We start from the raw sequence: 24,498 nt of genomic DNA on the forward strand, positions 1-24,498 counted from the left end.
TTTCATATGTATATTATACATATATCATATAAGTAAATCGTTCTTTTACTTTAATTTAAAAACGGATGTAGTATGTATATAACATATACTCATTAATCCATTCGATCAATCGTAATTTCTCTGGCCCCAATAATACCCAGTTTCATATGTGGGTAAAAAGTGGAATTATTAATTGCAAACTTAAGTATTATAATAATCGTGAACTATAATTATTGTGGTTGTTTTTGATCAATGTTTTCCCCAGTTTCATAATCCAATGGGTTTTTAGAGTGTGACACATATGTATAGAAATAAAATAACATAATAATATTACCATTAAAAGTTGAATAAACAAAATATTTATTTATTAAGGAAATATTTTATTTATGATATAAATCGATATTCGATTCATATATAAAACTCTTTTTACCTTACATGGTTATTTATTTAAGCCATATTTGTTGGTATCAAACATAAAAATGCGTTGTAACGATTTTAAATTTTAATCTAGCACTTAGGATTTACGGGTTTAGTGATCAGCGTGTTTGACACATTGGCCTCTTAAAGCTCCTTCAATTCATTTCTGTTCTTCGCCTGTCTTGACCAAATTGTTTTATCTATTGTTTTATCTTTTTATCTATCTACCTGTTTTTATTTCGAATCCCTACATGATTATACCACACGATAAATGGATAAACAATCTTATTTCTATTTCTCTGTTTTTATTTTTATTAAATTTAATGAGTTTGCCATTTTTGTCTATGTTCGTACTATTTTATACACCTAATAAAACACTACATTTGCTACGTAAACATTTTAGAACTAAATTTCTACTTCGTTGTGTTTTAGCGTCTCTTAACTCTAATAATTAAATTAACTAAAAATTAAGCAAAATATCATGAATTTAGATAATTGCCCGTCTTCGAGATTTATAAAGTAGATACAATCATGTTAACTGATACCGCTAAAGCTCAACGCCTCGCGGGTCGCCAAGCAATGTGAAAGTCGTAAGTTCGTTCTTGACCCCTGGGGCTATTGTACCCAAGCTATAAGCTTAAATGGAGAGGTAAATAAGATTACGAGTAATTTTTACTCATTGTATGATTTTAACTTCAAAAAATATATTTTGCTTTATTTAAAACGCCGTGAGTTACAGTGAAATATGAAACGTTTCTAGCTCAATCTATTTAAGCAAACACTAGAAATAGCCGCCTATAATATTGAATAACTTCCTGGCAAACACATTAAGCCTTATCACCCGTAATACGTTCCGCTATCATGATCCGAGCCCACCATACAGGTAAGTGCAGTATGTACATAAATACGCACTTTTATATCACGATGCTAACAGCTGTGCTATAAAAAGTAGAGAAAGTAATGTTCCAACAATGATTAGTAAATAGCACGTGCTAGTTATGTTGTGCTTATTCAAAATATATTGAAGTACTAAATCAGTATTAGCGAAGTATGTAGAAATTATATTTTATTTATTCTAAATTTAAATAAAAAAGAATTCATACCAAAAAGTATTAACTTTTTTTTTTTTAAATATAATAATATAATATTTGTGTAATTGTTTACTTTATATATATACAGTAGTAAGCAATTACATACGTAAAAGAAAAAATATTTATAATAATTATTTACTTATGACATGTCAAAATAATATTGATTATAGATTCGTGGAAATATGTATATTAATCTCACACAGATACACCTACATCATTTTTGATATGAAAATTTATAAGCAAACTTTGGTAATGGAGAAGAGCAAAGAGAAATGACTATGAATATTTCTTATCTTAGAAACACTTTGCTAACAGCTAATATTTTACAGATCGCACTTTACTTATCTAAGTAGCAGAAAAAGGACGTATGTTGTGTCAACCAAAAATGTTAATGGTGACCAATGGCCATTAGCAATTTCGTAACCGGCATTGTAAGCCTTGCGTGGGGTACAGTTACCGGCCCTAAGGTCGTGGGCGAATAGGTCAGATAAGTTAAGGTGTCGTGAATACTTTTAGTTAGTGATTTGTAAAGTATACAAACACTTTAAATGCTGTAAGTATTTGATATTATTAAGACCTAGATGATATTTCTAAGATAGAATATATAGAATTCTATTTATATATAAGCTATTTAACGAGGTTTTATGTGTTCACGGAAATCCATCTGGAAAGAATCCCACTCAGTCATCAGTCTGCCGCCAAATAGCAATCATTTGAATTGCTGTGTTCCGGTTTGTTGGGTGAGTGAGCCAGTGTAATTATATATGGGTCGTTACATTTTAACAGTACTTAGATTAAAATTTCTTACACTGCTAACTTCTGTGAACGGTAGAGACCACATAGATCAGCACATTTGATCGTGAGCCTTTCCATCTATGGATGGTTAAAGATTGTAAGTCTGTAATTTCAAAATAGTTGCTTTTTAAAGTAAATAAGATTATTTTAAAATTACAAAAACCAAAACGACGATTATTTTGATTTTCATCTGTCAGATTTAACACTCCATGTCTGAAGTATTATAGTCTATTCCACCAAAAACGGTTAAGCTAATCAATAATGACCGTATCACCGCCTATAACTATTTTTAAGCTTTTTCGAAATACTCCCGGGATCGAATGAAAAGTGTTGTTTTGCTTCCGTTGCTATTGTTAGGTTTAGGATTTTTTATTATTCACGTATAAATACAAAAACGCCTTGTAACCGCGAGGTACTGTTTTTAATAAAAATAAAAAACAATTAATGTGGATTTGAAACTTTACGTATTTTGTAAAAATTAACTTTTAAGAAATCATCTCAGGTGCAAATGAATTTAACGATAAGATTTTTGCAACAGTTGTTAGACGATACACCATAACTATATTATATGCATTAATAAAGCCTAAAATTAATAATACTCATAGTATGAATTTAAAGCTGTCCTTGATTTTTATAAGTGTTCTTATTCGTTACAATTTATCCGCATTTTGTAATAGTGCGAAGTTGCGGTTAATTGTTAGCTTAAAGTACAATCGTTTATAATCTATGAACCACAAGTGTCAATGTTGACAGGCGACATGTTAACTCGATCCGATCTGACCGCAAACAGTTTCAATTCCTACACGAAAGATATAAAAATAAAATACTCGTACTTCAAAGTGAAACACGAAGTTTATTTTCAGTGGCACTAATGTCATGTTCAGGGACTTTCGTTAAGAAGATAATTAGTAGGACGGAAAGGACATGTCATAGACTAACCTAAACCAAGCCTTATATTTCAAAGAGCTATACAAAGAGTATAGACGATGTAATGCATCAAAGAGTTCATATACTACTGTTCATTGTTAGGGTGTGCTAATATTTTCTTTAAAAAAATACATGTTTTATGTAACTTGCCTAATGTTAAATTGTGTCTTATTAGATTTTTTAAAATACATACACGGCTCTTAAATGTCATACAAATAATTACGTCTTGATACTCTAGCTATGCTTGACGGAATGTTATTTTTAATTCATGATATAAACTTTCCTACATAACAAAAGTTTTTCATTTTAAATATTTCTATGAATATAACCATGAAAATCGATTGAAATTAAGCCTGAAAGTAAGTAAACTGTTTCAATAACATGCGTTTTATAACATAATATTGTTAAAAGGCGTTCATTCTAATTATACGGAATTAAAATGAACGTCCCCTAAATTCGACAATAATCCAATTAGGATATCATTTATTTTGTTCTCTATGGAGGTCGCTAATTGAATCTAATTCGACTTTTTCATAATTACGCTAGTCATTTTGAAGATTTAGTAATTTCATATAACGACAATTGAGACAATTGTTCTGTTAATATTAAGGCCATGGATGTCCTGCTTACGAACCGGATAACCACTAATTTAGCCACCATCATGTTAAAATTGTTTCTTTACATAATAAAACTAGCAAAGGTTTAATTTTACGCTGCTATGCCATTTTAAGTTTTAAGAAATATGACGCGACAAAGTTGTGTAGTTTCTTTGTTGTTGTATGTATATGTAGGGCACAGATTATTATTAAAAAAATATATTGTTTACAATATTATTTCTAATCGAAGTTTTATATAATTTTCAATTTATAGTCAAGTCACTATTCTTAAATTACTTATTTATTATTTAATTAACAAAAAAAGTAATGAATTATAAAACAAAACAAAAAACAATCTTGTATTAATTAAATGTATTTCTTCATAATACAAATGTCAAGAGTTTATAACATAATAATTAAAAATAGTATAATTGTCTCTGGAAATTAAAAACATTTACGGATTTCAGTATATATTTACACTGTAAAAAATACTTGGTGCAGCTTTGACGAATTCCATTTCATTAGTTATTGTGGACATAGCGGACAAAAAATATTTATTTAAAATAATATATAAGTACATACTAACTTTGTTTGTAAGCATAATTGTATATACGACATTTTGTACAGAGATTAACTATATCGGTTTGCTTGTCTATGCGTAACGCGGAAACCACTGTGAAACTCGGTTAGTTGGTAGCGTGCACTTAAAACAACATCATATATTTCGGGAAAAATAAAAAGAGGTTACAATCACAGCATCGTGTATTTATATTAAAGGTATGCAGATAAATTTAAAGTATTTATAAATGTATTCTTACTAATAAATATGTACCACAGAGTCGTTATTTGAAATGATAGGTTTATTACCACTAAAATATGATTTATAAAAAACAAATTTGATATTATAATAAAAGATCGTCTTTAAAAAATAATGTACCCACAATAAAATTAAATGAACACAACGATTGGCGTTTCGTATGGTAGTTCGTTCATTCATTAAAAGAATGAATGAGTGACAGGTCCGCCTACGCGTTAAACATGTTAAGGTGACGTTGTACGAATAGACTTAAACAGAAAACTACATATCTTTATATTTTATTATTTCTATGCACCTAAATTAATTAAATTTATATATTAAATAAATAACAATTATTTATTAAATCTATTTACTTAAAATCAATAAATTTAAATGATATAATTTATTTCAACATCATGTAAATGGTTACGATGATTAAATTGACTTTTTCGTTTATTATCTATCGCATGTGATCGAAATTCGCCAATATTTTTAACTGAAAAATTTTACGAGAATACTTTTACAAATAATCTTGTCTTTAATAAAATATAGACATGCAAATTAGCGCATTGATTGACAATTTGAATACCTACTTTAGTATCGAAGCCAGTAACGGTATATAAACTTACAAAATGGCCGTCGCTAAATTAATGCGTAATACGGATGCGAGTATACAAATAGCTCTAAAATGAAATGGTTCATGATTACTATTGATAAAATATGTAGAGTCAGGATAAATTCAATTTGGACCAAATCATTGGAGCAAATAAAGCTAAAGCTACCCAATTTATTTGCGATTGTTTACGTCGCCTGCACACGAATGCGAGCCATCTTATTTTTCACCGGCGGCAGTCCTCCGAGGACCATTGTATTCCTAATTAAGTTGTCAATCGATGGCCGTCCTTGACTTGAACTCCTTTATATTGGCCCACCCACGGCTGGAAACCATTAAGAATTTATTTCTGTTCGTCCCATTTGGACCTAGTACAGATTCTAAACGATGAAAACATGTAAAACATAATGCGTTCTATATCACGTCGGATACACGCTTTGTATTTAAATAGTTTCAAATGTAGGTAAATTTATGGGGGCGATGTGTTTTGTGTGAAGTAAACATTTAGGCTTACATGTGTTGTGGTTATGCGGTATTCCTACGTGGGTCACGCAATGATCTAACACTTATTTTTCTCTGGTACAAATAATGAATAAGATATGAAGGCCATTTTTTACGTTATTTGAATTCTGTTTTTGTTTCAATCTAGACTATATTTCGATGTAGATCGAAATTTTGATTAATCTCTATGTTTTACGCTCCGATAGTTTTTGTTTGTGATGGTGTGTGTGCACGTGGATTAATATATTTGTTCATCGCAAAAATTGAAGCAAATTATGAAATTTACTAAATTAGCTTAACAATTCTGGACGTATTAATTAAATCCGTTATAGCCGTTTTTTATACTAAGAGGAGTACGAGGTGGGCACCTAATGGGAAGTGCGAAGAGAGTGTGGAAGAGTGCGATCAGGTCTATTTTTAAATAATATTCATATTATTATTACGTGTTTACTTTTATATTTGGGCCAACTGATGGTTAACAGTCACCACTGTTCATAAACTCCGCTTTAACAAATTTTGAGCATTCCTTTCCAATTACGAGAACTAAGATGCGATGTCCCTTGTACCTGTAGTTAAACTCATAACTCTCTCGCTTCAAACGAAACCCAGCAATACTATATCTAAACACTATATCAGATGCAACCTGCATTTTTTAAAGTAATATTCACATTATAAATGTTAAAGTTTTATATTAGAACATGTAATTAAAATTAATCCCGGAAACCTGTATAGAGTATTACTTATATTAGTTTATACAATTTAGTTATTTAAATAAAGACACGAGTGTGTAAAAAAATACAAAGTTTCTAACAACGAACAATTTTGAGTTTAATGGCAACATTTGGCGATTCATTTTATTTGAAATTAAATAATACTTTCAATGTATTTAATATTAGGGTTCAAAATCGCTTGTCGTTTGTATATTGTACTAAATGCAACAGAAGCGTAATAGCGGGTAAATGGACAAATCGGATGACACTTCCTGCCTCTCACTGCGTGGGCCTCGCACGTGGCGCCTCGCCACCTCGCCGCCTTGCATGCTATTCAGAATATGTTACTCAATGAATGTTCGTTACATTTGCTAGGGTTGCCATGATACCAGATACTGGAAATCTTTTGATTCGTTTTTGATACAAGAAATAAACAAAATCTCTGCAATAGACAACTATACAGGTTAAGTATTTATATGTGGACAATGTATACTTTTAAAAAATACTCTAGAAAATGTTATAAAATTTCTATAATAAAGTTAAAGAGTTTATTAGCTAAAGGTACAAAACTAACGACTTTATATGTAATAGTTCATTTTGACAATAAAACGATTGAAATAATATCTACCTATAATCCTACTGAAATTCTTTCCACAGTTCTTTTATTGTGATATATCTTTTCAAAACAGTCCTTGACAGTCAAAAACCAAGTGTAATCCTTTTTTATTTAAATAACTTTACAGAATGTCTGTGAATGTATGCGATCTTATTATTTCTATTAATAATTGTTGTGGTTATAAGATAGACGTTTAATATAAAATAAAAGTAAACTGTTGATGAATTGATACAGATTGTAATTTCCAAATTAGACAAATTTAAAGTTTAGACAGCATAGTACTTAATTTATTTTTAATTCTAACCATAATATATTATTGTTACTTTATTTTAAGCCTAACGCAGTATATAAAATTTCCCCCTTCGTACGATTACAGTCGATAGCGTTCGGTAAACGCTGTAAGGATAGTAAAGTTGAATGCGTAAGCCTCCTTGATAATGCGATAAGTCTGCATTATGTTAATGATTGAATTTTAAACAACAATGAGTTACGGTTTTCATCGACGCCTACTCAAATTACAACGCAACAACTGTTTTAAAACGTTATTAATTTCCAAACAACAAATTAAGAACTTATATAGTATATACTTCGTCGTCGTCAAACTTTCTGAATTAATACTATGCACAAAAGCCTTTTAAACCGCAAGCGAGCAATATTCGATTATATTTTACAATACGTACGTATTGTAAAATTAATTTTGCAGTAAAAAAATCGATGTTATTTTAAGTGAATAAATAAACTCGGCTTAAAGTTTCAAATAATTAGTTGCATAGTTTTTTTTGATTAATTAGTAGTTTCCTGCGTAAAAAAGCTTTGTGTTCATACAAATGATGAACATTATACATTTTATAATTTTATTTTGCTTTTACTAGCTTCTCCTCGGTTTCAAATGCGTTAAACGTAAATTTTCTTCGTACTGTCATGTCATATAATTTAAACAAATCGTAATAAATAGGATTCCTGTTAAAATACATTTTTAAATAGAACTGGTAGGTCCTGAGATTAGCGCATTCAAACAAACAAACAAACCTTACAGCTTTATATAATAATATAGATAGTGCTGTAATAATAAATTCTCATTTGTATTGGCTTTGATTCTGTTTAAATTTCAATTTCAATAGTAAAATTAGGACATGCTTAATTCCAGTATACTGACCCAAAAGATAAACGTTCGACTTCTATCAGCTTGTATAGAAACTGTGACTCACTGGTTCACTAGAAATTAGACACGACATAAACAGACCTGACTGTTAAATTAACAGCATTGTGATTTCTCGTTCGTTTAAATGTTAAGATAAGACTTAGCAAGCTGTCGACTAATTTACAGCCACTGAATCACCGGGAGACGCGGGTTAATTATTCGCTTGTTTCTATTATTATCTAAACACTAATTAAAACTTGTTAACGAATGAGAAAATGTTTTAATTATCTGAGTAGATTTGTATAACGAAGTAATTTGTTTACTTTTTCTCGTAAATTGTAAGACACAAAACACTTACAAATATCTACATAAAATAATATATATAAAGACAATGTCAGTGAGATATACGAATATGCTATTTCTGTAGTTTCGAAATAAACCTTAATATTTAATTTTAATCGTAAAATACGGCTGTCGATCGTGAGTCCCAGAGTGTAATCCAATGTTTCTTTGCCTGCTCCGTTTGGGTCAGATCGCTAGTTGCCGGCATCTAGGAATGGACCTATGCTTGTTATGTTATGTTGTATGACCTATTATAAGTCTTGATACTTGGATTGCCATTAAGATTGTCTGCCATGGTTACGTTTCGGTCAAGAGATTATAACTTGCCTTTAATTATATGCACAAATCAAGTTGTGTTTCGGTTTCAAGGCTTAGTGAGCTTTGTAACAGGCACAAGGGATAGAACATTTTAGTTACCATGTTCGATCGCGTATTAAGTATATGTAAGGAATGGTTGATATCTTACAGCACCAACAGCATTTCCTTATAGGGCAGCGGTGACCACTTATAATAATATATATATTTAAAAAATTAGGGACACCCTTCTTATTCGGCATAAAGTCTTATACATAAAGCTTCATAAATCTCGTATCCATAATATTGATGTCTGTTAGCGGACGGACATTGTTAGTGAGCGAGCACTTACAATAAATGTAACACTTAAATTCTATTATCATCGCTACTCATAAAATACTCCACTGTAAAGAACACTGTTGAAATGATCAATTGCCACTCAATACGAAATGAATTAGTGTCTTGTCGTCCATGTGTAAATAAGGTCTTAGGCGGCGCGTTTCAGATTTCGAAACTGTGTACCAACCCTGTTATAAATAGATTCGCTTGTCGTGGTTTCCGTTTCTTGTCTAATTTATTGCTAGGAACTAGTTTTCATGAATATGTACTAGGGAATTTATTGAATAAAGTGCTTTTCACATTTAACAGTTATTTCGTGCTCGTTGTAAAGTAATTGATTATTAATTGGTTAATAGTGGTAAGGTTTTATGCAAGCCTGTTTGGGTTGACATGGTTGTATAGGAGGTTGACTTATAGCAACAACAATAGAGCAATAATTACTTGATATTAACTTAAGTTCAAAATCACAGAATAAAAGAGTCTCTCTCTAATTAGTGACATTATATTAATATGGTAAAGCTTGGTAATGTTTGGTGAAGTATTGGCATTATCTTTGTATTGCTGTGTACAGTTGTGCATAATAGTTGGTAATCGGCTATGTGAGGTTGTGTACACCTCACAAATCACACTGTTTCGAATACTTCCAATACTGGACCGGAGCGACCACTTACCATAAGATAAACCTGTCTGTTTTTGTACAACAAATAATTTAAAAAAATAGTGCTAATGACTACATTACTTTCCGTTATATTTATCAGAGTGCAGATACATTATGCTCAAGTATATTGTCTTTTTTTTAAAAAAAAAAGGATTTATATCTGAGCTTATTAATATAAATTCAGTTATATTGATATGTGCCATTAAAATGGAACGCTTCAACGACTAGTTGCAAAGCAATGGAAAAGTTTGATAAATTTAAACGTTGATGATAATGGTAGTGCAGATGATTTTTTTTTATGTTATCGGTAGGCGGGCGAGCAAATGGGCAACCTGATGGTAAGTGGTCACCACCGCCCATAGACAATGGCGCTGTAAGAAATATTAACCATTCCTTACATCACCAATGCGCCACCAACCTTGGGAACTAAGATGTTATGTCCCTATTCTAATTATGAGAGTATCTTAACATATATTTTCTAAGCTAAGTACAATTTTAATGGTTAATAAAATAGTCCGTAGTAAAACTTTTCCAACGACGATTTTTCAATAAATGAAATTCCAACGACCTCCGTAGGAGCAAAATAACGTCGCAAAGTTTGCGGAATTTTCAAACGATAAATATAGATCTATTTTACTAGGTCATAAGCTGCTTTTATATTGTGGATAATGAAGTATGGCGTGACCTAATTGCATTAACATAGTATATAATTATGTTTTGGTCTTTCGCAATTATTATTTTTTCTACGTTTTCTACGTTTCATATATTGAGAAGTTTAGGAATATTTTTATTTACAACGAAACTTGTATGTTATCAAGACTTGTATCTAAGGTTATTACAGCTCCTTAGTTTAAAACATTAAACGAAAGCCTCGGGTTCTTTGATAAATGACTTATTTCGTTGAAGATTAAAGACCAGTTTTTTCCCGGGTAGTAACAATAAAAGAAAAATGTTTAAAGTTTTAGCTGATACTCAAACGACAAACGAACAATCAATCGATATCGGTTTTGTTAATAATTACTTGTGTTTGATTCTAAATCCACTGAAAAATTATTAATGACATTTAGTCTTAAAATTAAAATTTAAGTTAGGAATCGAGAATAAGACAAACACTTCATGAAATTGTTAATTTAATAATAATAGTAGTCAGCGAATTGCATAAAATCAATTTATTAAAATTTTCGTAGTTACCACATAATGTCTAAATATTTCTTCAGAATCTACTAATAATAAATACAGGCACACGACAGTTGATGATATACTTAAACGAGTTCATGAATTCAAAGATGTTTGTCATTATTTATTTGTGTTTGATGAGCTTTAACCGTCTTGTCGATTTAAACAGTATGACATGACAGTATTTCGATAACAGTACGACAGCGACTCGGAGATTAGATACGTGCTTTGCATACAGCTAGCTTAAAATTCACAATCATGAATTAAATTCAGGTCGACGACGTGAAACCAAATTCTGGCTTTAGATTTATGCGTAAAATGAAGAATAGTTTTTTAATCTTAACCAGCTGTTCTTGGAATAAAACAAAACCAATCATCGATAATTAAATAAGTTTGAAATAGGTTATTTATAGATCTTTATTAATTCTTAAATAACTATATTTTCTTTTTGTTGATGAAATGGCCACCTGATGTTAAGTAGTCACCAAAGCTCGTAGACATTAGCATTGTAAGGAATATTAACCATCCCTTGTGTCGCCGATGGGCCACTAACCTTTTTAATTAAGATGTTATATCCCTTGTGTAGTCTATAGATATAGTTAACAATAGCTTTCACCTTTCAAACTGGAACACAACAATGCTAAGTATTTCTGTTTGGCGATCGAATGTGTGATGAATGGGTGGTACCTTATGGTACCCAGATGAGTTAGCACAAACATACAGAGTTACATAATACAACGGGATAAAACACAATTATATTTTATACTATAAGTACAAAACTACTGATTCGACCATTTGACCCTTTCCAGAATTAATTCTAACTGTCCAAGAATACATTTTAGACATGTCGAGTCTACATTCAATGTATCTTTGACCCGGACCAAATTCGCAGGAAATGAGTTCATTATTAAATGCTGCAAGCAATCTACAAAGCTATTTTGTAAATTGAGTCTGTTTTATCTCTCTCGAAAATCGACATTCTATTAATAATTTATTGGATAAACGTTGAACGTAATTTTTCAGTATTATATTTTTATATTATATTTTTCATTTTTATATTTAGTATAGACACTGACTGCCTCGTTGGTCTAGTTGCTAGATAAAAGGCCGCAGAACCCGAGGTCCAGGGTTCAAACCCAAGATTAGATCGATATAATGGTATTGGGTTATTCTGTAGAAAAATTCTCAGTAACAGCCTGGAATCGTTTATCAGCTCGTTTTAATCCAGGATGCGGGGGTTGGTTAAAATCCACGCTTATGTGGTGACTCGCTGTTGATCAAGTTATAGAGCATCGGTGAGTCGCCCCAGAAGATTTCTTAATAAAATCTGGGCTAGATCGCCAGAAAACTGCTTTTATTCGAGAGTATCGAAGAGCGCTTAAGATGGAGTTGTTTCGAAAATATATTAATCGAATACTAATGTTACAGTTGGTCTTCCACCTCGTTGGTCTTGCTATTAGATTTAATAGGTAAGGCTGCAAATTTGAGGTTCAGGAATCAAAACCCCAGGCCCGGTCGATAAAACGTTATTAGGTTTTTCTGTCGAAAGTCCTCAATAAGAGCCCGGAGTCTGGAAATCGGAAGTTTGCACACTTCCGTGTTCCGGAATCACGTGAAGCCGTTGGTCCTTAACGATTGAAACAAAATAGCAAGGAAACAATCTCACAATGTAATCTCTAAGATCATCCTGGCGGGTGTCAACTGTGACTACCGTTTCTAAGAGAGACTTGCCAACTGCGCAGGAAATTTTATAGAACACAAGTGAGTCCATTTATTTTATAGTGCACTCTCATGATCCGATGGGATGGCAAGTGCAACGAAAAAGAGTTTAGACTCAGGACCAACAGTTCTACGTGCTTTCTTCTTACAGACTCCGGTCTTGTTATGAAATTTTCTTGGCAGATTTGCCAAATAACTTTACTGACCTAGCTCGCAGTTTGAACCTAGGACCTCGACATTTAAGGCATTATAAGCTAGACAGACACTAGACCAGCGAGGTAGTATTCAGCTTGTCTCATATAGTCTACTTATTTACGTAATTACTTTTTACGATTTACACCTTCCCAGTGGCCTAGCGATCGTAGGGCCAGGTGGTGCAGTGCACCAGGGCCCTGGAGCTCAGGGGTCCTCTAGCCTAAGCTTTGAAAAGAGCGGGTCAGCCAACTCGCCAGCTCCTGAAGCTAGAAAACTTAGGCCCTGCTCACAAGATTTTGAAGGGCAATATAAGTCAAAGAGGGGATGGAAAGAGGGGGTGAGGGCCCGATTCTTTTCTTATGCACTCTTGCCCACCTAGCTACGCCACTGCACCTTTAAAGATCCGCAATAATATTAAATGAAAATTATGCTTTTTACAAATTAAGTTGTTTAAAAGTACTTCCGATATTATTTTCATTTCATAGTATGAAATTCGAGTACAATTTTATAGATTTTTTATAGAATGGTAATACATTGCAAAGGTTTCGCTTGAAATCAACTTGAATTACATTCAACAGACCGAAGCGTATTCACATTCATCATCCAATACAAGCTGTCCATATTAATTACTCAGTTTCGGGGAAAATATGACCAGTTTACTTTTAAGCACAGAGTAAATAAAGTTATTTGTTGATATATATTGTTACGAGTATATCGAACGTTTCCGGTAATTAATATGATTTAAACACTATCTGGGACACTCGAAGCCATTAAATATTGTAAAAAATTTATTTTATATCTTACATTTGACAGTTCTACGGTGAATTACGGTTTTATAAATTGTGTTTCTTCTTCAACGGGACATTCAATATTATTTAATAAATGATAAATAACAAGATATAAGTATAAAGTTGTGTTGCTCAAATCATCATCATCACATTTAATAAATAATTAATTTATTACATGATAATTTTATATTTAATTTGTTTTACAACAACAAATTTTGACTTTTTAATAAATTTATAAGTGCTGATATGGTATATTTTAAAAGGGCTTTATACAGACTCATAGAAAGATTTAATATAAACGAGTATTGATTGAATTAGATAATACGGTCAGCCAAAAATACTATGTATATATTTCCTGCAGTCATGAGACGATTGCTTGACTTAGGATTAAAATAACTTGGACTTACATTAATTAGTAATGGCTAATTCCTTTTACATAATCAGTAATGACTAATTATTGGAAATAAGATCCACATAATATTACAATAGTTTATTGAAAACTAGGTCGTAGGACTTTGCGCAACCCTGTCTGGGTAGGTAGCACTAACTCATCATTTAACATAACGCCAAACTGCAATACTCATTGTTTTTATATTTCGGTTTGAAAGGTGAGTGAACCAGTGTAACTAAAGCTACGACACATAACATCTTAGTTACCAAGATTGCTGGCGATGTAATGGATAGCTAATATTTTTTACAGTGCCATATCAACGGGGTGGTCGGCACTTACTAGCAGGCTTTGTCAGTCTGACTTCCTATATTCAATAAAAGTCTCATACTATCGTCATTTGTTATTTATACGTGGGCAATAATAATAATAATGTCAAAGTTTACAAGCAGACAAATAATTCTATATAAAAGGATTTATAAAGTTTAAACTATAAATAAGTACTAATTAAAATGTATACCAAGTAAAACTGGTACGTAACATTTATGAAAAACAGTCGAGCAAAGTTCTTAAAATATTTGTCTTATTTTCATGACTGCACAGGGTTCAGTATTACCATTCAGCGTTGCTTACATAAGACGGTTCCCAAGTAATCAACGCTCCGTCACTTCATCACGCCCCTCGGGAAAATTAAAAACCCTTGCTTGCATTTGCATTCCCATTGCCGAAATTAATATTTCAGAACTATTGTCTCACGAACAATGATTCCTGGCGTGGGACTTTTTATTCGGTCATGAACATTTTTGTGCTTAAATATTACGTATTTTGAGTTCAGTGATTCGAAATGTAATCCGATTAAAATCTCTGTCTGCAAAATAAAGCTTGTGGTTTTGCTTGAGCTATATTTAAGTTATTTTATGCTACAGCGAGGTTTGGATGAAATATTGTGAGTTAATAAGATGTAATTAAAATAATTTACCGATATATTGTCAACATTATAATTGCGATCGCTCGTATGTCTGAATGATTGTTGCTCAATTACGACAAAACTGGGAAACGGTTCATTATCTCTTCCTCATTCCAAGACATTGGCTATTTTTTTGTTTGATTAATAAAAAAAATAATGCCCAGTAGTAAAAATTTTTGCTGAGCACATCGGATAAGTACAGCTGGTATGAGTACCTGTAGTCAATAAATGTTTTAGTGTCTTCAGGTGGCTCATTTAATTACATAAGTTATAAATTGAGTTATATTAAATATATAGTTATATATACTAGTATATTTTATCATTACATATAGCGAAACCGTTGCGCTGGCTGTGTAACGAATGTCATGGCGGTTAGTTAAATGTTATAAAAGTTAATCTGATGAAAGTAGCAACGCTGTCCAGGGGCGATTTATAATACAAAAAGTGTATAGCATAAAATCTTTCTCCGTTTAAAAAAAATGTATTTGCCAATTTATATAATATATATTTAGATTATATTTCTTAAACATAATACATTTAAAGGCAAAATAGTTTATGTAAATATAATAAGTAGTTTATTTCTCTTTGGTGCAGGTTATTTTGGAAAGTACTTGAATAAGTACAACGGATCCTACATACCCCCGGGCTGGCGCGAGTGGGGAGGACTTATAATGAACTCAAAGTACTACAACTACAGTATAAACATGAACGGGAAGAAGATCAAGCACGGCGACGATTATAATAAGGTAATGTTTAGATTGTTTCAATATAAATATTTTAAAATAAACGTCGTGAACGTTTGTACAGTAACTTTTAACTTTTTATTTATGTAGATTTAAGTCTTCATGTAAATGAATTTATATTAGAAAAAAAAGTTTGATCTTACATTTGACAAAAAATATATAACTATTTTATCAGTGTCAATTTACAGTGGGTTCTTACAATTCATGGTACGGAGCAAATATATTAGTTGGAAAATACAGTTACAGCTATTAACATTTATAAATTAGTATATTTTAATGGATCCCTGGATTGTTAAGACTAATTAATTCGATATAACAGGAATTAAAAATTATCATTAAACATTAAATAGTTAAGTAAAGTAAGTAAGTAAAGTTTATATCATAATAAAGAAAAATATTTGGAGTTTGTCCATGGTTGAATCCAGTCTCTTAACGGACAGACTAAGGAACCATCAGTCCAACTTATTTAACTCTATGAAAAGAAAATATCCTTTAATGCAAATAAACCTGCTGGGGCACCGCTAGTAAATAATAATTAATAAAAATGCTTAATGCACTTAAGTAAGATGATATTTCTTTCAAACTAATGCAGTAATAAACCCATACTATATGAGGTTGTGTAAATATATTAATGTTAAAACCAGTTTTGCAATCAGTTTGTTTATGTTTGTAATTAAGCTCTTCATACCTTATGAAGTTATTAAGCATTTGGCACGAATATACGCCGTTAAGTGAAGAAATTAATTGATGTAATCAAGCGTTGCAAGAATAATTAATATCGTTTAAAATGAATTCATATCGACGCTATCTGAAGTTTAAATATCGCAAGGATAGGGCTAGGAGCTTTTTCCTTCAAAATAAAACGATTACAGAAATCTTTACGCAGTTGCAACTTACTACTTAAAAGTATTACAAAAGAAACTCGAAACTGACCGCACAACACGATTATGAAGTGTCGGAAAGTGATATATACATTCACCAATCCATGCAATTATTACATTAAAAGGATACGCGTATCAAAACAGCGAATCACGAGTGAGATACGAAGTATACAGTATAGAACTACTGTAAAATGTTTCAACGCAATGTAGTGATTGTGTATAAAAATAAATTATTATATGAATATAATTATAAATAAGAATAGTAAGATGTCATTTATAGACATATGGATTTAAATCAAGTTTCTTTCAATATCATTCAGTAATTTTTGCACAGATAATAAATATATTTGTTCTAAATTGAAATGTTTTATATATTATTACAAAGGTAAAAATAAGGTTACAGTAAAATATTTTAAACATAATACATGTTATTTGATTCCGAAAATAATTTACAATTGTTAATATTTATTTTTTAATTATTGTATTTTGATTAGTATCTAAAATACGATATACAGAACCTACAATAAAACCCTCCTGGCTTGCCAGCATTTTATTATCAATGCAACATCTCGGTCTTGTGTAAATAAACCCGTTATATAAAAACGTCATTCTTGTAATGACACGGCATCTTCTCTTATTATGCATTTATTTTAAAATCTTACGTTTTAACGTGATGATTCATTCTGGCACTTATCCAATTATTCTCCATGTGACAATTACTTTAAAAACTCTTGACGCTATGATATGACGTTCCTGCCCTTTGTGAATATAATATGTAATTTTTTTTTCTGATGCTATGATATTTCACGCTTTTCATAACCTGGACTTCAAGCACCATTTTTTTTTTCGATTAATTTTATTTTGTATATTATGAATATGAAAGGAACTGTCTGTTGCTCTTTGACGGGCATACCACGGAACCGAATTTGATGAAATTTGTTATGAAGCAAACTTGACCTCCAAGAAAGTCCAAAGGCTACTATTTTAAAAAACCTAACAACCTAAAATCAACGTATTAAACGTTGCTGTTTATATTAAAAGGCAGCTCTTAGAATTTAAATCCGTAAATGGTTTTTAAGGGTATTCATTTGTTTTAACAACTATAGCAGCTATTTAAGAAAAACTCTTCGAAATTTTTTATTTGTTTCTGGTATCTGAATATAAAAAAATATATTTCAATAACATTTATCGTTTCAGGATTATTATCCAGACTTAATAGCGAACGACTCTATAGCATTTCTTCGTGCCTCGAAGCGGAGATTTTCCCGGAAGCCTGTTCTCCTGGTGATGTCTTTTCCAGCTCCACACGGACCTGAAGACTCAGCTCCCCAGTTCTCACATCTCTTCTTTAATGTAACAACACATCAGTAAGTATATATTTATACACACATTGAGTTTTATTCTTACTAAATATATTTTGTATCAAAGCGGCATGTGTCAATCATTTCTTAAATAACCAAAGATAAAGAACGACTCACAAAAAAGATAGATTGTGTCTATTCATATGGCTTTATTAACGAACAACTATCCTTACACGTAATATGCAGAAAGTCAGTGGCATTTTCATTCAAAAATACCTGCAAGTCTGAGGAGCTGCTAGGAATGTCATTCATTCACCTCCGGTCTATCCGCCCACGTAATATAAGACGCCTTATCCTAAGCGGGGCTTGAAAGGATAGTACATCACAGTCGCACTCATCTTATTTTACTTCTCTGAAGACTTATAGAAATAATTCCAGTCGTAAATTTCTTTCACTTGCATAAGTCAATATGGTATTTATACAAAGGTGCATTTACTCAGATAGCTCTTATTTAATAAATTTTATAATACAACCTTTTTTTACAAGATCTTATTTTACTTTATTTGCTATGTAAAAAAAAATTAAATTGTACGCGTCTTTTTTAAGGCTGGATCTATGTTGTATTTATTTATTTTCTTTTTGTGGTGAACAATAAAGTATAAAGTAAAGTATGTATGTGTGGGTAAAATGTAAGAAATTACCACTTCATGCAACTGAATTTTAAAGCAGTTGAACTCAAACGATTGAATTAAAAGTTTGCATACGAAATTTGACAATACAAACTAATATCACTTGCAGTATTTTATTTTATTTGTTTCAATACGAAGTTAAAACATAGCCTTATATTTACTTATATTCATCAATTGATTGTATAATTAGGTGCCTAATACTGACGACGGACTAAAAGGACTATTTTTTCCTATTCAAGTGTTTTGCACCCGTTAAACGATATATATACCCAAAGTAAATTGTCAACTTCACGTTTGATGGGAAAGTCGGTATTACACTCAGTATAAATGTCATTTTTTATTGATTGCACGTATAAGCTTATTGGTTGTTATCCTTTATACAGATAAATCGTAAAATGTTTATAAATTTCTGCGAATATAGCTCTGTCTGTTGCCTCTTCACGCTTAAACTACTGAACCGCTCAAGATGAAATTTGGTATGTCGATAGTTTCAATTCCGGAAAAGACATTGTTTAATTTTTTTTTTTTTTATTTATGCGCTGTGAAGTTTTTAAGGGTTTATATTAATTATAATATTAACATAATTAATATTTATATACTTAGAATTATCTCCTATTGAGGAGATTTATCATGTATTTCATTACGTTGTTCTAATACGGATTTCATGTGGTTCACTTTAATCAGACACATGGAGCCTGTAGTGTTTTCCTTTATTGGCGAGTATGATGATTACCTGGTGCTTGTCCGGGCTTAAACTCGTAGTCTTTGGTAGGAATAGTGTGTTCGTACCACTGGACATCTCAATTAAATTTAGGTATCTATATAGTTTCACTATCGATTTATTTACCGCAATAGTAAATGCTGGTACGAAGGACCATATAAAAACTAACATATATACTAGTATGGTAAGGCAAAAGGTATTACGGTTTGTTATTAATTATGACAGTATTAATAACTATCCATTAATTAAGCCTATTTCATACTAACCACAACGACAATTCATAATCCTGAACACCCATTTGAGTTACGGCAATGTTTTCCGGCCGTACATTGTTACTTGGTATAATTGTGTATCGGAACCTTATTCGATATTTAAAAATATTTAAAAAAAAAGTATTTCTTAAACACATTTAAAATAAATGTGAATGTAGACTGGAATTAGATTTAATTAGTTCTTTATTTGGAACCTCGTTTATAATACCAGTCTTGTTCTTTGACTACTTATTCTCTAAACATTTCGACAAAATACTAATTGCTGCGAATTCTTAGCGGTCGCGGCCATCTTACCTCTCTTTAAATATTTAAGAAGTTGCTTGCTTGTGGGGTTCCTTCACATCGCTGACGAGATTTATTTAAAAATAACATGTATTGTACATGTTGTTCGATATAATTGATTTTGAATTTGAATTGAACAGTATTTAAAACAATAATTTTTAAATTCTAATTGTATTTTAACAAGTTAAATTTTGAAGATGTTAATAAAAATATCATTTGAATAAGACTTACTCGCTCGTTATAAATGTGTTTTATGTTAAAATTGTGTGCCAGCGCATTGGCCTTGGCAAGATACGAAATAATTTCCGAAAATGCGTACTAATGGTGATTCACTCAATTTAAATTATACATTATTTAAAATAATGCATTAATTAACATATATTTTCTAGTAAATAATTTATAGTCGCTGTTAAACGTAACTGACGGTTCGGTATCGTATCGTTTTCATTATGTAGACATAGGTATTAAATCTTCTTTATTGAATGCATAAACGTTTAAGATCTAATCGCAAAATTGTTCCTTAATTGGATGCCGGGGCGCATATTATCAACGGAACCATGTATTCATATAAAAAGTGTTAAAACCTTGAGCCCGACCTTGTTTTTTCGCTGCTCGGAAATTCGCGTACCCAACTTTGTACTTTACGGAGCGCCCTGAATAATTTTACCGCCACTCAGCCTTGCTGCTGATTTATGTTTAATAAGAATATTTAGCCCTGGATTACGGTCTATGCTTTTGAATTTTTCGGGCTATTATAATTTATTTACAACATAATTTCTAAATGTTACTTGACTGCGTTTTCGCGTTAATTTAAATTGTATCATAATATGTCCTGACGTTACTGTTGTTATTGTCATACGTTATATTCTTACGGATAATTAAGATTTTTTACTGTCTCTGGAGAGGTGGATACAGGTACCACTCATTGATCAGATATTCTACCGCCAAACAACAGTCAAACTCAGTATTGTTGTGTTCCGGTTTGAAGGGTGAGTAAGCCAGTATAACTACAGGCACAAGAGACATAACTTCTTACTTCCCAAGTTTGGTGGCGCAAGAATGGTTAATATTTCTTACAACGCCCTTGTCTATGGGCGTTGGTTACCATCAGGTGGCAGGTGGCATCTGGTGGCGAGCATATGCTCGCCCGCCAACCTGTAACATAAAAAAGGTATGTAGACGAAAATTCTATATTAATATATAATAAGGATGTACAAAAAAAATACTGTTCTATTTTGCTAAGGAACTATTAAATGAAAAAGTTTACGCGCGACGTGGGTCGTTCACGTTTCTTGAAAGTTCCCCCATCTGATAAATAAACATACATAAAAGAAGACACGGCATTTTATAAACAAGATTTATGAGTGGAATCCTTGACTTTGCATATTTCGAGACGTTGAATTTAATATTCTCTATTTGTCGCCATTCACAAATAGTCGCACGTTTGAAAACAGTCTATTTCATGAAGACAGCGCGGGATGCTGACGACAGAAATTGTAGCAGCTGTGTTTTGTTATTGCTTGTGAAATTCAAATTCGCCTCGAACCAAGAAAGTTGTCAACGCTACTTCAATTCACATTGTACTGTGGAATAAATTGAAAAATATTTATGGAAAATTGCCAGTAGAATAATTTATTAATGTTTGCACTACGGAAGACACATTGAGAGTATTTTTTCATTAATATATGTTACTTATGGTAAGAACAACTTACTTGGTGAGTTACTTGGTGAAGAACAAGTTACTTGGTGGTAGAGCTTTGTGTATTGTGGGTAGGTACCAACCCACTCAGCAGAAATTCTACTACCAAACAGGAGTACTCAGTATTGTTGTGTTCCGGTTTGAAGGGTGAGTGAGCTAGTGTAACTACAGGCACAAGGGACATAACATCTTAGTTCCCAAGATTGGTGACGTATTGGTGATGTAAGGAATGGTTAATATTTTTTACAACGCCATTGTCTATGGGCGGTGGTGACCACTTACCATCAGGTGACCCACTTGCTCGTCCGCCAACAAATATCATAAAAAAAGAACAATAATATTTATATGTACAATAATTTGCATATACATACATATGTATATTGTACATTATCCTTATCTTTTCGGCTAATGAATACCTAATTTCAATTCCCATAACAGCGTAGTTAAACACATGAATTACATCGAAACACAATGTTTTTGGGCAGTTAAATAGCTTTTTTGCGTCAGATGAGCATGGAAGTACACCAATTAATGTAAATTAGTATTCGTTTAAGATACATATCTCGTCGGTTCTAAAGGCGCCGCGGATACCTACCCACGTGAAAACATAGTTTGCAATTTGTGAAGGATACAAACAAAAACATTTATTCAATGTTCGATTTTTTAAATGTTTTAACATACATATGAAAAACTAAAGTTTTTTTATCTGTACAAGTAATGTTTAATTTCTACAAATTATATGACAGCTCAGACATACCTAGTCGGTAGCACCGTGAGAAATACAAAATCCTTCTCTACTAAGCCGTTTTAGAATTTAGTTTGTTTATTTAGAATTTGTGGCGAATTGGCGTATTCGCCACAAATTCTAAAACATGTTTTCATTATGGATTTATAGAAATTATCAATGAAGATGTTAATTGAAATTGAGCTTAGAAAAATATTATGAAAATTAAATTTAACATCTTATATATAAGCGTAAGCCGATTTTTGTCCCAGTGATTATGGGACGATAGCTGCACATAAAAAATCGGTTATGGTTTTATTTTGAAAAGCTCCAGCCGTAGATGTGCAGAAAATTAAAGATGATTCTTGATTATAATTTACTAAATTGTTACGATTTAGCAAAGAATTCATTTAAGAGAGCGGAAAAATGTCTGGCCGGTTAGAGGGCTGTATAAGAAAAAACGTAAACAAAATTAAAGTCAATTGATTTCGACACTATTCGGACTCTAACAGAACTAATTGTATACTATATTTAACATTCAAAGTTTCATTTGAACAAGGTTTCATAATTTTGGCGCCAAATGTAGGCGAGTGACTTGCAGTTTACAATGAAATGAAATCAAAATAAAAATCGGTTTCTAAATTTCTAAAAAATCTTTTGAATAGACGCGAAGTTTCGCCATAACCATTAGTCTTACTTAATTATCATATAATTTTGGCAACCTAACCGATTCTGATCACTCAAAACTCAGCGGAGACTAGCGGTCTATATCCTCACTCTCGTAATTCGGTGAACGAAAATCAATCATAAAAAAAAATAGTTCAGGCGCGGATCAATGGTCTTAAGTGCTTTTCGAAGAAGGGGAGTATAGACACTACCAACTTCCGAACTTCAGGGAGCTGCTGAGAACTAAAAATAATCTAAATAACTATTGACTCGAGACAATTCCTAAGCTTAGCCATAAGGTTTTTGCAGATCAACAAGTCAGCTTACAGCTATATATAAAAGCAATGCGTATGTCCAACTTTTGCAAACAATTAAAATAATGAATGTATCTTCCTTTCTCGTTTTTTGTGTTAATTGGAATATTTATTTGTATTTATTCGACGGGAAGACATCGCACGACGATACGGCGCCGATAACCGGTGTCGAACTCAGGACCAACCGCGGCTCCTTTAATATTCAACTATCGGCGCTTTGTGTGGTCGCCAAACCTGTCCCCGGGGGTAAGGCGCCGACATTAATAAAAAATAAACTTCCATAAAGAGTTTTTATTCATTATATTTCAAACATAAAGAAAATAATAAAAATCATCGTATTCAATATCAAGGCGGCTGCGGCTTTGTGTCTGTACAGCGTGCGATAATACTTATGTTTGCGTTCTTATTAAAACCTTTAGCGAATCGAGAAAAAAAAGTTTTATTAATATACGATCTTTTTTTTAATCGCGTGTAGACCATTTTTCATGCTGAATTCGTGCTCAAAATGTTGTCTTGTGTTCTGGGATGAATGAAAACTTCATTACATGGACTCGTTCTTGGGTATGTGTTTTTAAACGCGTTTTGAAGGAACTTGGTCGATAAAATTCGAATTCATCTCTGCTATAAATAGCCCAACAATTAAATTATATAAGGCTATTATCAATAATTAAATGTTTTGAAAATAATTTAACAAATACGAATATACATAAAATTAATAACAATAGTAAGTTGACCAATTTGGTCGACTACTGGACATCTCAATTCCAAAAGTAAATTATGCACGCTGCGGTTAATAGAAACACATGCGTCAGAGATAAATGCGAAACCTTTCCGTTCCGAAGTTTCCCCACAAGGATTTTCTTCCCCGCTGGGCATGAGGTGCATGAAAAACACAAATTAAGCACCTGAAAAACTCACTGATGACTGCCAGTATATTGTTAACAAAATTTAGTTAAGGTCTTCTTTAACCACAACTGTATATACTAATTATTATTATGGAGTTCTTCATCATAGACCCTACTTACACATATTGCATATTTGATGGCCTCGTTGGTCTAGTGGCTAAATATAAGGCCGCACATCGTCAAATTGAAAACCCCAGGTCGAGCCGAGAAAATGTTTTCTAGCGAAAGAATCTCAGTAGCCGCCCGAAGTCTG

The 24,498-nt window shown here is 31.9% G+C and overlaps 1 protein-coding gene across 2 annotated transcripts in view; it reads left to right on the forward strand.

The window, feature by feature from the left end:
* Positions 1-24,498, forward strand: part of LOC113392307 (extracellular sulfatase SULF-1 homolog) — a 93,202-nt gene that overhangs the window by 60,941 nt on the left and 7,763 nt on the right. For both annotated transcript variants that reach the window (XM_064220774.1, XM_026628665.2), the window contains exons 4-5: positions 15,643-15,794; positions 17,870-18,039. In XM_064220774.1, the coding sequence (XP_064076844.1) occupies positions 15,643-15,794; positions 17,870-18,039 (322 nt within the window). The remainder of the gene's footprint in view (positions 1-15,642; positions 15,795-17,869; positions 18,040-24,498) is intronic.

The sequence above is a fragment of the Vanessa tameamea genome, chromosome 5 (genome assembly GCF_037043105.1).
Source record: "Vanessa tameamea isolate UH-Manoa-2023 chromosome 5, ilVanTame1 primary haplotype, whole genome shotgun sequence".
Taxonomy (NCBI): Eukaryota; Metazoa; Arthropoda; class Insecta; order Lepidoptera; family Nymphalidae; genus Vanessa; species Vanessa tameamea.